Source organism: Leptodactylus fuscus, chromosome 1, assembly GCF_031893055.1.
Source record: "Leptodactylus fuscus isolate aLepFus1 chromosome 1, aLepFus1.hap2, whole genome shotgun sequence".
Classification (NCBI taxonomy): Eukaryota; Metazoa; Chordata; class Amphibia; order Anura; family Leptodactylidae; genus Leptodactylus; species Leptodactylus fuscus.
This window is the reverse complement of record NC_134265.1, coordinates 154,694,220-154,710,707: the sequence shown is the minus strand read 5'-3', so window position 1 is coordinate 154,710,707 and position 16,488 is coordinate 154,694,220. Positions and strand designations below refer to the sequence as shown.

The 16,488-nt window shown below is 43.7% G+C and overlaps 1 protein-coding gene across 1 annotated transcript in view; it reads left to right on the top strand.

The window, feature by feature from the left end:
• Positions 1-12,965, top strand: part of PIP5K1B (phosphatidylinositol-4-phosphate 5-kinase type 1 beta) — a 127,787-nt gene extending 114,822 nt beyond the window's left edge. Inside the window, exon 15 of the mRNA XM_075279042.1 lies at positions 12,305-12,965. Within this exon, the coding sequence (XP_075135143.1) occupies positions 12,305-12,307 (3 nt within the window). The 3' untranslated portion in view covers positions 12,308-12,965. The remainder of the gene's footprint in view (positions 1-12,304) is intronic.
• Positions 12,966-16,488: the final 3,523 nt, after the last annotated feature.

Here is a 16,488-nt window from a genome sequence, read left to right as displayed (position 1 = left end):
AAGCCGCCGGCGTTTCCGTAGATATAATTGACATACTGCAATTTGCAAAGCCGCAACGGCTTTGCAAATCGCAGCATGTCTGCGCTGCGTTTTTTTCCGCAAAGTGGAATCCCATCCCCTTTGCTTGCACTGTAAAACGCCGCGATTTTTCCCGCAGCGGAGCAAATCACGGCGTTTACGTCCTGTGGGGCCCCAGCCTTAATTACTGTTTCCCCGGTATATCTGCTGTCTTTGAGTGAAGTGAGAGAATGATCAGGACCAAAAGTACCAGTATTGTGAATATGCTTTTGGCTTCTTACCATACTGTGAATGCTACAAATGACTACCAGAATCCAGCACACAAGCCATCTGGCTGCTAAAGAGAACACAAATGTCAGTATTCATTTTCCCATGGAAATAAACAGTCTACTATTTCCTTCTTATTGAATATAAAATACATACAACATAAAACTCAGTCGGATAATGAATGGCATCTGCCTTGCCAGTGCAGCTATCAAGTGATTATGAAGATAATCTTGTTTCCCTTAGTCCTAACAGCGGCACAATGTGGGGGTATTTCTGCCCCTGTGTGCTGGTAGGACAGGCGGATTTTTAATTAGCCAATCAAAAGCGTGGCTGGCCCTATAAGAGGGCACAAGAACCTCCCCTCTGCGTGTCAATACAAAAGTACCTCCATATTTATACACAGTTTTATACATAAGATATGATTCCCAGGGTGGGAAATCTTGTGCCGCTGTTAGGACTAAGGGAAACAAGATTATCTTCATAATCACTTGTTCCCTGTCGTCCGTACCAGCGGCACAATGTGGGGATATAGCAAGTAGGCCCAAAGATGGGCGGGATTACTCCATGACAGAGCTCAAAATAGTTTGGGCAAAGGCAGAGGAATCGGACACCCGGTCCCTCAGGCGGTAATGCCGAATGAACGTGGACTCAGATGCCCAGGAGGCAGCTGCACAAATCTGATCCAAGGACAACGCACTCCTCTCGGCCTGAGAGGTGGACACTGCCCTGGTCGAGTGGGCATGAAGAAAAGATGGGACCGGACGCCCTTGGGCGGTATAGGCGACTTTTATGGTATCGGAGACCCAGCGGGATATCGTGGCCTTGGCGGCCTTGGCGCCTTTATTCTTCCCCGTATAACTAATTAACAGGTTTTCGGCCTGCCTAAAAGGGCGAGTACGCTGCAGATAAATTTGCAGACATCTGATAACATCCAGCCTGTGCCATCTTTCCTCTTCAGATGAAGAGGGGAAGGGAAAAAATGCTGGAAGAGAAATAGTTTGGTTCCTATTTGCAGCAGATGGAATCTTGGGACGAAATCCTGGGAGGAACCTAAGCTGCACATGGTCCGGAAAAAATATAGTATATGGCTCCTCGGTAGACAAGGCTTGTAGCTCACTAACTCTTTTGGCAGTTGTAACTGCCAATAGTAGCGCCATTTTGCCAGTTAGTAACTTAAGTGAGACTTCTTCCAGGGGTTCGAATGGTTGGTCGCAAAGAGCGTTCAGGACCGGAATCAGGTCCCATTGGTGGACAGGGGTGTTCACCACCGGTCTCAGCCTAGTTGCCCCTTTAATAAAGGTGCTCACTAAAGGATCCTGAGACAAACGCCTCCCCAGATAGGCGGACAGGGCCGCTACGTGTACTTTGAGTGTGGCCGCAGCCAGACCTCTGTCTAGTCCGTCTTGAAGGAAGTCCAGGATCGCCTCAGTCGGGGGACCAGTGGAGTCCACTTGATGCTGCAGACACCAGGCATTAAAGATGTTACTAATTCGACGGTAATTCCTGTTAGTCGAATCCGCTCTGGCGCTGGATAGGGTCTTCAAGACGGCTTGTGACAGTCCTCTATTCCTCAATAGGGACTGGTCAACCTCCAGGCTGTCAGGTTGAGTCTCCTCAGATCCTGGCATCTCAGCTCTCCTTGGGTTACCAGATCTGGGAGAGGGGGAAGCCTCCAATATATGCCCTGACTCATTAGTATGAGCTGAGCAAACCAAGCCCTTTTTGGCCAGAACGGGATTATGGCTATTCCCGAGGCTTGGTCCTGTCTTATTTTGATCAATACCTTCGGTATGATTGGAATTGGAGGGAATATGTAAAACAGCCTGAACCTCCATGGGATGGACAGGGCATCCACTGCCAAGGGATCGTCCTCCTGGTATAGGGAGCAGAAGGTCCCTACCTTGGCATTGAGTCGGGTAGCCATTAGATCGACCTCCGGGAGACCCCATCTCTGGACGATCTGTTGAAAAACGTCTGGATTGAGAGACCATTCTCCTGATACGGTAATACCCCGACTCAGATGATCCGCTACTATGTTCAGGGAGCCCTTTATGTGAACAGCGGATAACTGGGCTAGGTTCTTCTCTGCCCAGGCAAATATAAGATTCGTCTCTCTCAGTAAGGTTGGTGACCTGGTGCCCCCTTGTTTGTTTATGTAAACAACCACCGTCATGTTGTCTGACCTGATCTTGACAGACTTGCCTCTCAACTCCGGGGCAAAGTGCACTAGGGCCAAGTACACAGCTCTGAGTTCCTTGAGATTGGAAGATCCCAGCTCCGGACATCTCCATCGTCCTTGTACAGTCCTGTCCTGGCAATGGGCTCCCCATCCCCACTGGGATGCATCTGTTGTCAACAGGGTCCACAATGTTGGGACCGTGGACCTTCCGTCTTTCAGGTGTATCCACCATCTGAGGGAAAGACGGGTAGCGGGAGAAAGGCAGATCTTCTTGTGCAGTCCCCGTGGAGACCTGTTCCAGGTTGTCAACACTTCCATCTGCAGGGGACGCAAATGCCATAAAGCCCAAGGGACTGCTCTGGCCGAGGATGACATTAGGCCGAGGACCCTCATGGCGGTGCGGATAGTTACCCGCCGGGTGTGTAATAGAAACCGTGCACCGGCCTGGATCCTTTCCTTCCTTGGGCTGGAGAGGAAGATCTGCATCGTTTCTGAATCCACTATGAACCCGAGGAACTTCCTCCGTGTGGAAGGAACGATTTCGGACTTCTCCCAATTGATGATCCATCCTAACTCTTGTAGGAAACTGATGGCAAGGTTGAGCTGCTGGAGGAGAGCAGCCGGAGACTGAGCTTTCAGAAGCCAGTCGTCTAGGTAAGGAACGATGAAGAGGCCCTGTAGTCTGAGGGCCGCAGCAACCGGAGCGATCACCTTGGTAAATACCAGGGGGGCGGATGTGATGCCGAACGGCAGAGCTGTGAATTGAAAGTGCTCCCTGTGGCCGGCCATAGAAACGGCAATCCTGAGGAATTTCCTGTGGGAGTGAGCAATAGGGACATGAAGGTAGGCGTCCTTCAGGTCGAGGGTAACCATCACGTCTCCTGGCTGGAGAAAAGCAGACACGGAATCCACGGTTTCCATACGGAATGACCTCTTCTTGATAAAGCGATTGAGATACCTCAGGTCTATTATCATTCTCCAGCCCCCGGTGACTTTGGGGACCAGAAAGACGGGGGAGTAAACTCCCAGACCGAGATCTGAGGCTGGGACCTTCTCCAGGGCGCCTTTGATGACATACTCAGCGACCAAGGCCTCTAAACTGGCCTGTTGGGAAGGTGGAAGGGTTCTGGTGACAACAAACCGATCTGGAGGTGGAAGGTGGAATTTGATAAGATAACCGTGCTGTATAATTCTTAGCACCCATGGATCTTGAATATGGGTGACCCAAGCTCTGAAAAAAACCGAAAGACGTCCTCCCACAGGAAGGGGGGCCACAGGGAGCTGCCCCGCGTCAAAATTCCGGCTTCCTCTTGGTGTCCTCCCTGGAAGCACCACGTCCGGAACCTCTAGGACGATATCTGGGACGCCTTTGCTGGGTTGGGCGTCTATAATTAGAGGCGGAACCTCTGCCTCTAGAGGGGGCACGTCTGCCCCTGGCAGCTTGAGGTAAGGACTTCCCCTTACCTTCAGCTAATCCCTCTATGATAGTATCCAAGCCTTGCCCAAATACTCTTCCTGGCTCAAAAGGGAGCGCGCAAAGAGCAGCCTTGGATGCAAAGTCTGCACGCCAAGGCTTTAGCCACAGGGGTCTGCGGGCCGCAGTGGACAACGCCATCGACTTGGCTGAAATTCTCAACTGATGGCGAGAAGATTCTGCCAAAAAATCTGCGGCCCTATGAATATTCTTCATGGAAGCCAAGATGTCATCCCTGTCCACACCGGAATCAATATCCCGCTCCAAGGTGGCTAGGCGGTTACGAAAAAAATCGCCCACAGTGGTAGAGGCTATGGCTACTGAGGCTTGGGCAGAGGAAGCAGAATAAACCTTCTTTAGGGTGGCGTCAGCCCTGCGATCCAAAGGGTCCTGAAGATTTGATCCATCTTCAAGGGGCACCAGGGTTCTACGAGACAACTTCGCCACGGCTAGATCCACCTTCGGGGGAGGCCCCCAGGAATCCCACTGAGTTGAATCCATAGGGAACAGGTGCTTAAAGATCCTGGATAATGAATGTCCTTTTTCTGGCTGCTTCCACTGCTGCACCATGAGGTCGGTCAGCGTGGCGTCCGCATGGAAGGCAATATGTCCCCCAGAGGCAGACGTGGAGGCTTCCCCGTCAACATCTCGGCCCACTGTAGACCGGATGGACTTCAGCAGCCTGCCTGTTTGTTCATAGTGGAACACAGGTCTGCTGGAAACTACAGAGTCGTCCTCGGAGGAAACATCCTCTGCCACCCGTAGATGTTCCAGGGGAGGGAGGGACGAGGAACGATGCTCTGTGCATGGTCTCTTGGCGAGCTGAGACAAGGTAGACTGTATGCCTTTGAGGGAATCATCCTGCAAAAAATAAAGAGAGAGTACAAGCAAGGGAATTATCCTTACCCAAGCGATGCCCAACTCACCATCTCCTTGACCCAGGCCATCATATCTCTAGGAGAAGGCTCCTCAGGTGGGGGGCCTCTGCAACCACGACAACGGGCCCACTCATAGCCTAAAAATAATAGGCGGGTTATAGGGCCGGTAGTACCCAGAGGGATAACCTCTTAAGCCGCTACCTACCATCAGGGAGCGGTGTGTCACAGTCAAAACAGGAAAGGTGCTTCCTTTTAGCAGTAGATTTCCTCCTATAATCCCCAGGGGGGGTAGTAGAGGAAGACATATCCTACAGAGAGACCATAGACCATGCAAAATTGTCACCAACATATTCTACCAAATATCAAAAGAAGGGGTAGATCTTACCGTGTCCTAGACCCGGACAGCAAGGTGACAAGAAACTGAAGATTTGGTTTGGAGGCAAAAAGAGACCTGAAGCTAAGCAACAACCTCTGATGCACAGCCTTCCGCCTTAGAAAGGAGAAGGTAACTAATAACCGGCCGGCCTGACCTTTAACCCGGCCGGCCGGAAATGGGAGGGGCCATAGTCACATGAACCCTCCAGGAAAAGAGAAAGGTTACCCCCCCCCCCCTCTTCATACAGCCCCAGCAGGGGCGCCTACCCCCTCAATTCCTGGCCCGGACGTGCGTGCAGGCTAGATTCTGCAATAAGCAGAAAGCCGGAGAAAACATCCTTCGCCGGCGCCAGGATCTTCAATGGCGCCGCTATACTTCCGGGCACAACAGGAAGTGTGCGCCCGGCAAATGCGGACGCAGGAAACTCTCCGCCGGGAACTTTAGTTCCGGCAGAGCACGTCCGCGAGCGACAGCGAGAGAGCCCCGCGGCAGCGTGCCGGGCCAACTCACCAGCACGAGATGTGCTGACAGGTGAGCCAGAGGGAGAAGGAGGGGAGGGGGGGGGAGGGAGGGAGGAGGGAAGGAAAGAAGCCACGCAGGCTAAAGAGAAACTTTTTTTTTTTTTTTTTTTTTCCCAGACAGGGGAAGGGACCTTCAATCAAGAAGGTCAGAAACTGAAGAAAGAAGAATTATGCTCCAAAGGTAGGTAACCCATAGAGCCTAAAATAAGAGGACACAAGTCCTCCCCACCTGTCCTTGACCACACAGGACAGAAAAAAACACGCAGAGGGGAGGTTCTTGTGCCCTCTTATAGGGCCAGCCACGCTTTTGATTGGCTAATTAAAAATCCGCCTGTCCTACCAGCACACAGGGGCAGAAATACCCCCACATTGTGCCGCTGGTACGGACGACAGGGAACTGGTTTATTTTTGTTAGGATGAGTTCACATGCTGCAGACTTTTTGACAGCAAACTACTACAAATGTGTTCTATTCAGACTTCAACACAACACAAATTTTGATGCACATTTCACATTAGGTATTTCAGAAGAAATAGTAAAAATGTGTGACAAATCCACAACAGGATTGACTCATATTTTTTCCCAATTGGAATTGGTTTTTTAAAATTCTATCCATATGTATTTTCCTGGAAACTGTAAATTTTCAGTTTGACATCTACATCTGCAACCCCAGAATCTGTGAATTTGCATCTGTTCTACAAAGCCTGGTTGATAAATAACTAGCATTCACATTATTATTAATGACATAATAATATAATAGTCTCTCAATAAGTTGGTCAATCACACTAGATAAATGTCAGGGAATACCAGCAACTACAGCGATTTGCAAAAGTATTCATACCCCTTGAACTTTTTCACATTTTGTCACCTTACAACCACAAACTTAAAGGTATTTTATTGAGATGTTAAGTGATAGACCAACACAAAGTAGCAGATACTTGTGAAGTGGAAGGAAAATTATATATAGTTTTCAGAATTTTAAATGAAATAAAAATCTGAAAATAGTGTGACATGCAAACGTACGTGCAAACCATGTATAATTTTCCTCCCACTTCACAATTATCTGCTACTTTGTGTTGGTCTATAACTTAAAATCTCAATACAATACATTTGAGGTTGTGGTTGTAAGGTGACAAAATGTGAAAAAGCTCAAGGGGATATGAATACTTTTGCAAGGCATTGTATCTAATGCTTATGGGGCATTGCATGTGTAGCCAAATACATATCTGACAAAAAGTCCGCCCTTCTGAGGCCAAAGATAACGGTACTGAAAACATACAGTCAAAATGTATATCTAAAACAACCAGTGACTCACAGGTGATGTTCTTGTTCCTTATTCTCTCCATTCCGTAAACACTTTTTATAGCCATGACTTGTCTCTGCAGCGTTTGTCACATAGACACCTTGGGTTCCTTAGTTTTCCATCACCCCACATCCTGGTGCCATACACATAGCCCCCTGAAAATATTACTACTACCCATATAGTCCTTTCTATAGATCCTTACATACTGTAGTGCTTTCTAAAGTAATCAGTGTCATACATAATGCCCCTTCATTAATAATCAGTGTCATACATAGTGCCCCCTTACAATAATCATTGTCATACATAGTGCCCCTTCATTAATAATCAGTGTCATACATAGTGCCTTCTACAATAATCACTGTCATACAGTAGTGCTCCATGCAATAATCAGTGTCATACCTAGTGCCCCCTTACAATAATCATTGTCATACATAGTGCCCCCTTACAATAATCATTGTCATACATAGTGCCCCCTTACAATAATCATTGTCATACATAGTGCCCCCTTACAATAATCATTGTCATACATAGTGCCCCCTTACAATAATCACTGTCATACATAGTGCCCCCTTACAATAATCAGTGTCATACATAGTGCCTTCTACAATAATCACTGTCATACATAGTGCCCCCTTACAATAATCACTGTCATACATAGTGCCCCCTTACAATAATCATTGTCATACATAGTGCCCCCTTACAATAATCATTGTCATACATAGTGCCCCCTTACAATAATCATTGTCATACATAGTGCCCCCTTACAATAATCATTGTCATACATAGTGCCCCCTTACAATAATCACTGTCATACATAGTGCCCCCTTACAATAATCATTGTCATACATAGTGCCCCCTTACAATAATCACTGTCATACATAGTGCCCCCTTACAATAATCAGTGTCATACATAGTGCCTTCTACAATAATCAGTGTCATACATAGTGCCCCCTTACAATAATCAGTGTCATACATAGTGCCTTCTACAATAATCACTGTCATACATAGTGCCCCCTTACAATAATCACTGTCATACATAGTGCCTTCTACAATAATCACTGTCATACAGTAGTGCTCCATGCAATAATCAGTGTCATACATAGTGCCCCCTTACAATAATCACTGTCATACATAGTGCCCCCTTACAATAATCAGTGTCATACATAGTGCCTTCTACAATAATCACTGTCATACATAGTGCCCCCTTACAATAATCTGTCATACAGTAGTGCTCCATGCAATAATCACTGTCATACCTAGTGCCCCCTTACAATAATCATTGTCATACATAGTGCCCCCTTACAATAATCATTGTCATACATAGTGCCCCCTTACAATAATCATTGTCATACATAGTGCCCCCTTACAATAATCACTGTCATACATAGTGCCCCCTTACAATAATCAGTGTCATACATAGTGCCTTCTACAATAATCACTGTCATACATAGTGCCCCCTTACAATAATCACTGTCATACATAGTGCCCCCTTACAATAATCATTGTCATACATAGTGCCCCCTTACAATAATCATTGTCATACATAGTGCCCCCTTACAATAATCATTGTCATACATAGTGCCCCCTTACAATAATCATTGTCATACATAGTGCCCCCTTACAATAATCACTGTCATACATAGTGCCCCCTTACAATAATCATTGTCATACATAGTGCCCCCTTACAATAATCACTGTCATACATAGTGCCCCCTTACAATAATCAGTGTCATACATAGTGCCTTCTACAATAATCAGTGTCATACATAGTGCCCCCTTACAATAATCAGTGTCATACATAGTGCCTTCTACAATAATCACTGTCATACATAGTGCCCCCTTACAATAATCACTGTCATACATAGTGCCTTCTACAATAATCACTGTCATACATAGTGCCCCCTTACAATAATCACTGTCATACATAGTGCCTTCTACAATAATCACTGTCATACAGTAGTGCTCCATGCAATAATCAGTGTCATACATAGTGCCCCCTTACAATAATCACTGTCATACATAGTGCCCCCTTACAATAATCAGTGTCATACATAGTGCCTTCTACAATAATCACTGTCATACATAGTGCCCCCTTACAATAATCTGTCATACAGTAGTGCTCCATGCAATAATCACTGTCATACATAGTGCCCCCTTACAATAATCTGTGTCATACATAGTGCCTTCTACAATAATCAGTGTCATACATAGTGCCCCCTACAGTAATCAGTGCCATATATAGTGCCCCCTACAGTAATCAGTGCCATATATAGTGCCCCCCACAATAATTAGTGTCATTCATAGAGGCCCCTACAATAATCAGTGTCATACATAGCGCCTACAACAGTAATAAGTGTCATAAATAGTGCCCCAATACGGTACCTTTGCACACAGCAAATAGTGCTCATAACAGTGATCTCCATAGTAATAATGCTCCCTTATAGAGAAGTACCACATAAGGATTAAAGATGAATAAAGAACTGCTCACTTGACTTAAGTTTTTTGGCCGACTTGTGACATCGATATGCTGTGATCTAGTGATGTGTCTGATCTTTTGGAATCCACCCATTTGGACTCCCACTGATCACAAGTATGACAGTCCTGGGAGCCTCAAATGCTTGCAAAAATGGTCAAAAGAGCTGAGCACTGTACTCAACTTTTCCTTGGCAGCCACATAGAGATGTATGGAATGGAAGATTGTGCAGATTCGACCATTGCTTCATTTATATGGGGTGACACTGTACTCCCATGCTCATGATCTTATCATCTATCCTGTGCATTGCATAGTTCTCATTTACATCAATTGGAAACCTGTTTAATGTATGGATGATTATTATTATTATTTTATTTGCTTTTGTAGTACCAACATATTCTGTAGCACTGTACAGAGACTGTCATCACTCATAGCTCACAATCTATATTCCTAAATAACCTTTAGGTATATTTTTGGAGTGTGGAGAACATACAAACTCCATGAGATGTTCTAATTCCTCAAGCAACAAAGATATTTCTTTGGACCTGCTTCCAATGCTAATAGATAAGGGTCCTAAGCTCAGAATTCCGTAATTGGATCTTTAAAATGGGTTTTCCTAAAAAGGCAGCTCCTCTGAGATGGACAACATGCTGTCTTCATGTTACATTGTCCGCTCCACTCTAATTCTACAGGATTTGAGATTTCCCAATGTCTTTTATCTGTACACTATACAGAGCAGTGTAGTGATTTGTGTGAATATACAGGCATATATATATATATATATATATATATATATACACATATACATATACAGAACCGTATACACATTGGATGAAATGAATTAACTAAAAAGCCCTGATGCCTTTAGAGGAAACAGAGAAATGAGCTATTTCCATTTTAAGATGTTTTCTGTATTTGCTCTGGGGCATTGAAGGAGGAAATTGTGCCCTTCTCTCTGATATACGTTGTGCCTGTTCTCAACATCATGTCACGTGCGCCTTTTCCCTTGGCAGTCTCTGATTAAACACCCACATATGCTGAAACGCAGCGTGCAGTCGTATCGGTGGGAGTCTTCACAATGGAACAAGCATGTGTTTGTATGTACATGTGTATGCTTGTGCCTTACTAAATGACAGCAGCAGAGTACAGGCCTGAAGGCAAACTCTTTATGCTTACGATTAACCAAGTCTGTTGACCTGCAATAATGAATGCAGTGTGCGGCTGTGATGGAAACACTTGCAGTAGATTGTTCAGGGAGATTTCAGGCTTTTGAAATCCTCAAACAACCAAAACAGAACCCAGATGCACCAAATGGTAAGAGAGTACCACCACTTTCTGCTATGTCCATACCACATGTGCAAAAGGTGCACGATTGGCATATATGACATGGAACGTGTAGAGGATATATCTGTTTTTAAAAGGATTCCATCTGTCGGACCTGATGTGGTTGGCTTTTCACCAAGGAATATGAACTTGGCTACTGCAAATCCATTGGTTAAGCTTAAGAGTAGTTCCCGACTATCAGTGTAAACCGTGAAAGGCTTAGCCATATGTAGCAAGCAGTGTGGAACTAGCCCACAGAGTACCCGAAGATCCTGCGGTGGACCCAGGCTCTAACACAATAATGGATCAGCAGAACACATACAAGTTTGAAGAGAACTATTGTTTATTTCCTAGGGGTTGCTGGAGGGTAAACTGTCAGAATCATTTTATCTGGTGGACCCAAGGAACTTCAGTCTAGCACTGGTAGTGAGGGTAAGCAAAGGAGAAGCCATCACAGTCACGGGAAGCCTAAAATCTAATATAGTTAGAAGGAGAATACTACAAGTAACAGAATGACAGGCAGAGATATGCTCTGATAGATATGCTAGAAAATTATCACGTCAAGGTCTATGGGACTGTGAAAATCAGACAGACACGTCAATAATGGATCAACTACAGACAGCACACACCCGGAAATAAGGAGGGTGGAATTCTGTCTCTTTCTCAAAATGCAGACATGTGAATAAGACCTAAAACTTGTGTTACGCAGCTGCTTGAGTATCAGCCAGTCTTAATCAGTTCCCATGGTGGTCTCTTAATAATCCAGGCACATTATCCCTGCAGCATCACAGTGGTGCATCTTCGGTGCAAAATAACTGCTTTCCGGTGCACAGGGAATGGTAACCTCCCCCCGTGTCTTTAATGGAAGTGGTATGAAAATTCCTCAAAAGTAATTATTACGTGTTGCTTAATATTACATACACCTTTCTACCAAAAATTGTCAGGCAATATTTCCTATGACCATGGAATTCTTTATGCAATCCCAGTCTGTATTGTACAGTTTTCGGTGTCATCCAGCATGCAATAAGATCTTTTCACACACCATTTGCTCTGCCACATTTTACCATTATAATAACTATGAACTGGTATTGCAACTGAAAAAGAAAGAAGACTGGGTTCACACCAGCGCTTGAATTCCGTTCGAAGTTTCCGTCCCTGAACCCCTTTTAGGTGGAAACCCAGTAGACTACATTAGTGTTTGGGGTCCACACTTTAAGTGGATTAGGTTTCCATTCCAAGGGTCTCCAAGCGGAAACTTAGATGTGAACTTAGTGTAAGCTGTAGTACCAACCTCATGGGCGAAATTGGAGTTGTCAGCTACTGCTCTGAAGGGATCATGGCACTTCAGCTCTTGACCTCGACTTGCTGATCAGTGGAAGCACCCAAATGAATAACATATATATGGTTTATCTTATGGACTGAATTACTTAACTATATATAAATTGTAGCACATAACTGATCAAATTTTCAACGTCCTCTTCTTTCTTATTTTAGTAAGAAGACACATGGGATCCTTCTTGTGAGAGCCAGCTTGCTGTACAACGTGGTTTACTGAGTGGCTCATACGTGAAGAGGAGATTCGCTGACATTTCCTATGGATGTGAGAGCACAGCGACGTGTTCTGCATTGATCTGACACCCTTTGCTGGTGGAATGGGAGAGGACAATAAGTGACACTTTGCTAATAGAACTGTGAAGAAAGCATTGAAGTTTCTGCTTCCATTGCTGCAAATCACCTTGGACGTTGGGCTGATCATTACCCAGAATTCACATGGTGTTTTCTTTGCATGTTTTCCGCTGTGAATGGCATGACACATGACCTGTTGACCTTCCAAAACTCCATGCAAAAGATCATAAATGCAAAGTAAATGAAGTAGTTTCTAATTCCTCCTTCTGAAATCTAGACTGAGGTCTGTCTTGTTGGGTTGCAGTATAATTTCATGCAGCTTCTGCGTACTCAGCTTCAATACAGTTGTTTTCAATATGTTTACTATAGACACTGAAGATTATGTGATGTTTATAACTAAGCCTTATGTTGTGTACATACTGTCTTTAAAATATTGTGATCTAGTTTATTGCTTGTAAATGACAAATTCTATAATTTATTTAGACAAAATTAACTGTATACTATAGTTTTATGGATGAAAGAAATAAATATTTTGTTCTCAGTTTGATGTTTATTTCTTTTACAATCACCTGTTAATATGAATTGTTGTATTCGTACATTGCAAAAAAAAACCTAGTTCCATCAGCTTTTTAGGTCGTTTTAACACACAAACCATGTAAGGGCTCATTCATATCTGCGCCCGGCACTCCATTCTGCAGGTTTCCGTTTCCTGCACAAAATTGAGCAGGAGACGGAAAGCTGCAGGACTCTTTCTCACCCATTCATTTAAATGGGTGAGAAAGCTGTCCGTCCATGAGCGCCGGTGAGCGTTTTATGCTCTCCGCCGCAAAACCGTTTTTTAAAAAAAATCAGACACAGAGTCGGACATGCAGTACTCTGTGTCCAGTTACCGGTTTCGCGGCAGAGAGCATAAAACGCTCACCGGCGCACACGGCCGAACCCGGTCTGACAGGTTTCCGTCTTCTGCATGCAGAAGACGGAAACCTGAAAACGGACTCCGGGCGCTAGTGTGAACCTAGCGTAACACCCCTCCTATTGCTCTCATAATGTAGGTCAATAGGGCTGATGTTGGCCCCAGCACTAGTACAATATTTAGTATACCCCGATATCCACAGTAGAGCAGTCACTGCATGCCAGTACCAAACTGTTGTTGAGGATATTGGATTTTATGGCCTATCCTTAGAATAGGCCACAAATATCTAATCGTGGGGACGACAGCCTCTACACTGATCATGGTACACTGGCGCCTGTACTATACACAACAAAAGGCCAGAAGCAGTTGGCGCTGTGTCCTGTGCAGTCGCCAGGTGTCAGGACTGTAGCTTAGCTCTCATTGAAGTCAGAGACAGCTGAACCTCAGTGACAGAGCCGACCACTATACAGGGACCAGAGCTTTCTATGCCTGGTCCTGTGTTGTTTATAGAAGCTGATTGGTACAGGGGCCATTTGTCAGTGATTTTGGACAGAAAAGTAGGAGTGGCAGGCTAGGTGGACATGTGTTCACTGGATTTATTATTTGCACCTTTTCAAAAAAAAAAAAAGACCACTCCACACTGGGAGTCAAGTAAAAAAAAAGTGCAGACTACAGGACACAATTGTACAAGCATAAGACACACACAAAACTATACTAAGTTAGCAAACTAAACGTTTGCATCAGTTTTATAAATCAGATTCAGTTACTTGTGTCAAATCCAAAAATGCAATGTCAACTGAAGCAGATGACTGCAGGCTGCACCAAGAATGCAAAGCAGAAATGTAGCTAGCGGGGAGCAGAGGGGGCGGCGGACGTGGCCACACTCTACTTCTTTAAGAATTACTTTTTTTTAATTATTTTGTGGGAAAAGTTTGCTCTGAGACAAAGAAAATCAGAGGAGCTCTCTTCATTGGACAACCTGAAAAGATTTTAATCCATCTTTGCAGATCTAGAGAAATCACTTGTTTCCTCTTCTTAAAATACCTCTTCTGTTCTGTGTCTGCACCGTATATACAGTATATTGTGTAGTTGAGCCTTTTTGATAAATTCGGCGCATTGCAAACACCTGTATAAAAAAAAAAAAAAAAAAAACACAAGACACATGACGAGGACATATTCATGGAATTTATCAATAGCTTGCACCCGATTAGTAAGGGGGCGTTCACACTACTCTTGGTGTCCGCTCACCAGTGTCTATGCCTACTGTCCGTACAAGACTTTAGCAACAGACACCAGCTGGTCCGTTTGCAATTTCCATTAATTTCAAAGGGATTTTATCTTGTGTCCTTTAGTGTCTATTTACAACCATGTCCGTTTTTTCAAGCGGACAAAAACTTGCTATATGCAGGACTTTTCTGTCTGTTTGAAAAAATGGACAGCAAGTGTCTGTTATTTTATTTTTAATTTTGAAGTCTATGCGCAACGGACATATAATGGACAGTAACTGATAGCCATCAGTTATTATCTGTTATTTTGTGTCCGTTTATTTTCTGCGCACTCAGCATAAACAGCAAAAAAAAACAAAAAAAAAAACAACAGTATAAAAAAAACGGACACTCACTGATACTAATCATCATTCAGCATCAGATAATGTCTGTTATGATAGGTTTCCAGTTTTTTCTTTTAAACGGACACCTTTATAACGGAGACTAATGTTAGTGTGAACCCTACCTAAATCACACCAGTAATTGAAAGGGCGCAATAGCGCGAACTTTCAAGGAAAAGAGGTGCATTTGATAAATAACCCCCACTGCCTTCCCTGAAAAAGGACCTTTTAAAAAATCAGAACTCAGAAACATTTTAAAATCAGAAACAGACTATTGTTTTTATGTTTTTAGATTACCATTTGAACCATTTCATGTCATTAGCCTTACTAGAACTGTGTGAATGTAAAAAAAATAACTAGAAAAATTTAAGTATTTTAAAAATTTTGACTGGTAACATATGGGGCTGCATAGATGCAATCGCTGAGAGAAAATTAAAATCCTAAACTCTGTGCAACCCTTTTAAAAGGTAGATATTGCTTTAAAGCACCAGTCTGTCAGGCTGGCTCCCTAGAACATCACAAGCATATTATTTTTATCTGCACTGTGAGCACATAGCTATAGTTAATCCTTTCCCAACATCTGCCGTAATAGTACGAAATGTGTATGAAAATACCTGGTCTATGAACTAATAAAAATATTTTTCTCGTATAGTGAACGCCATAAAAGAGAAAAAAAAAAATCAAGAGCCAGACCATGTTTTGTTTTTTTGATGTTTCACTTTCCATAAAAACTTGGATAAAAAGCAATCAAAGCAATAGATAGTGCCCAATTTGGCATAAATAAAAAGTTCATATGGCCATGCAAAAAAGACACATTATGTAACACCTGTACATGAAAATAAAGGTTATTGGTGTCAGAGTATGGCAACTCCAAGAATTGTATTTTTTAAGGGGTTAAAACGTAAAAGAAAAACCTAATTTTGGTATCCTTGGAGTTAGGGTCCATTCATACGGAGGAAAATAGTGCTTTATTTGGTGCTGAATTTCCAGCGCTGGAAAAAAAAGCCTCCCATTTATTTCAATGGGGTCTACTACCTTTTTTTTCCGCTAGCGAAATTTTCCATGCTGAGGGTCCATTCACACAGAAGAAAATGGTGAAGAATTTGGTGTGGGATTTCAAAGCCTCCCATTTCTAGCTGAAAAAGGAACCCATTGAAGTCAATGGGAGGCTTTTTTTTTTTTCAGCGCTGAAATTCCACACCAAATTCTTCACCATTTTCTTCCATGTGAATGGACCCTTAGAAGTAAAGTTCGTCCAAATATCCCAGTGAAGAGGAAGAGGCTTTTGAGGATACAGCCGTATGAGTCATAAACTCCATAATGTGGTTGAATTGAAGAAGACAGACAATTCCTTACATGTACAAAAAGAAAAAAACATGGCCCGCACATCCCAACCTTATACATTGATCTAGTGCTTCTCAGCAAATTCTACAATACCGAACATGAGGTTCTTAGTATACATATTGATCAATGTGCATAAGCCCACTAGCCACTTCACGGCAACCTCTTTATAGTGAGTCCCTACTCTACTGG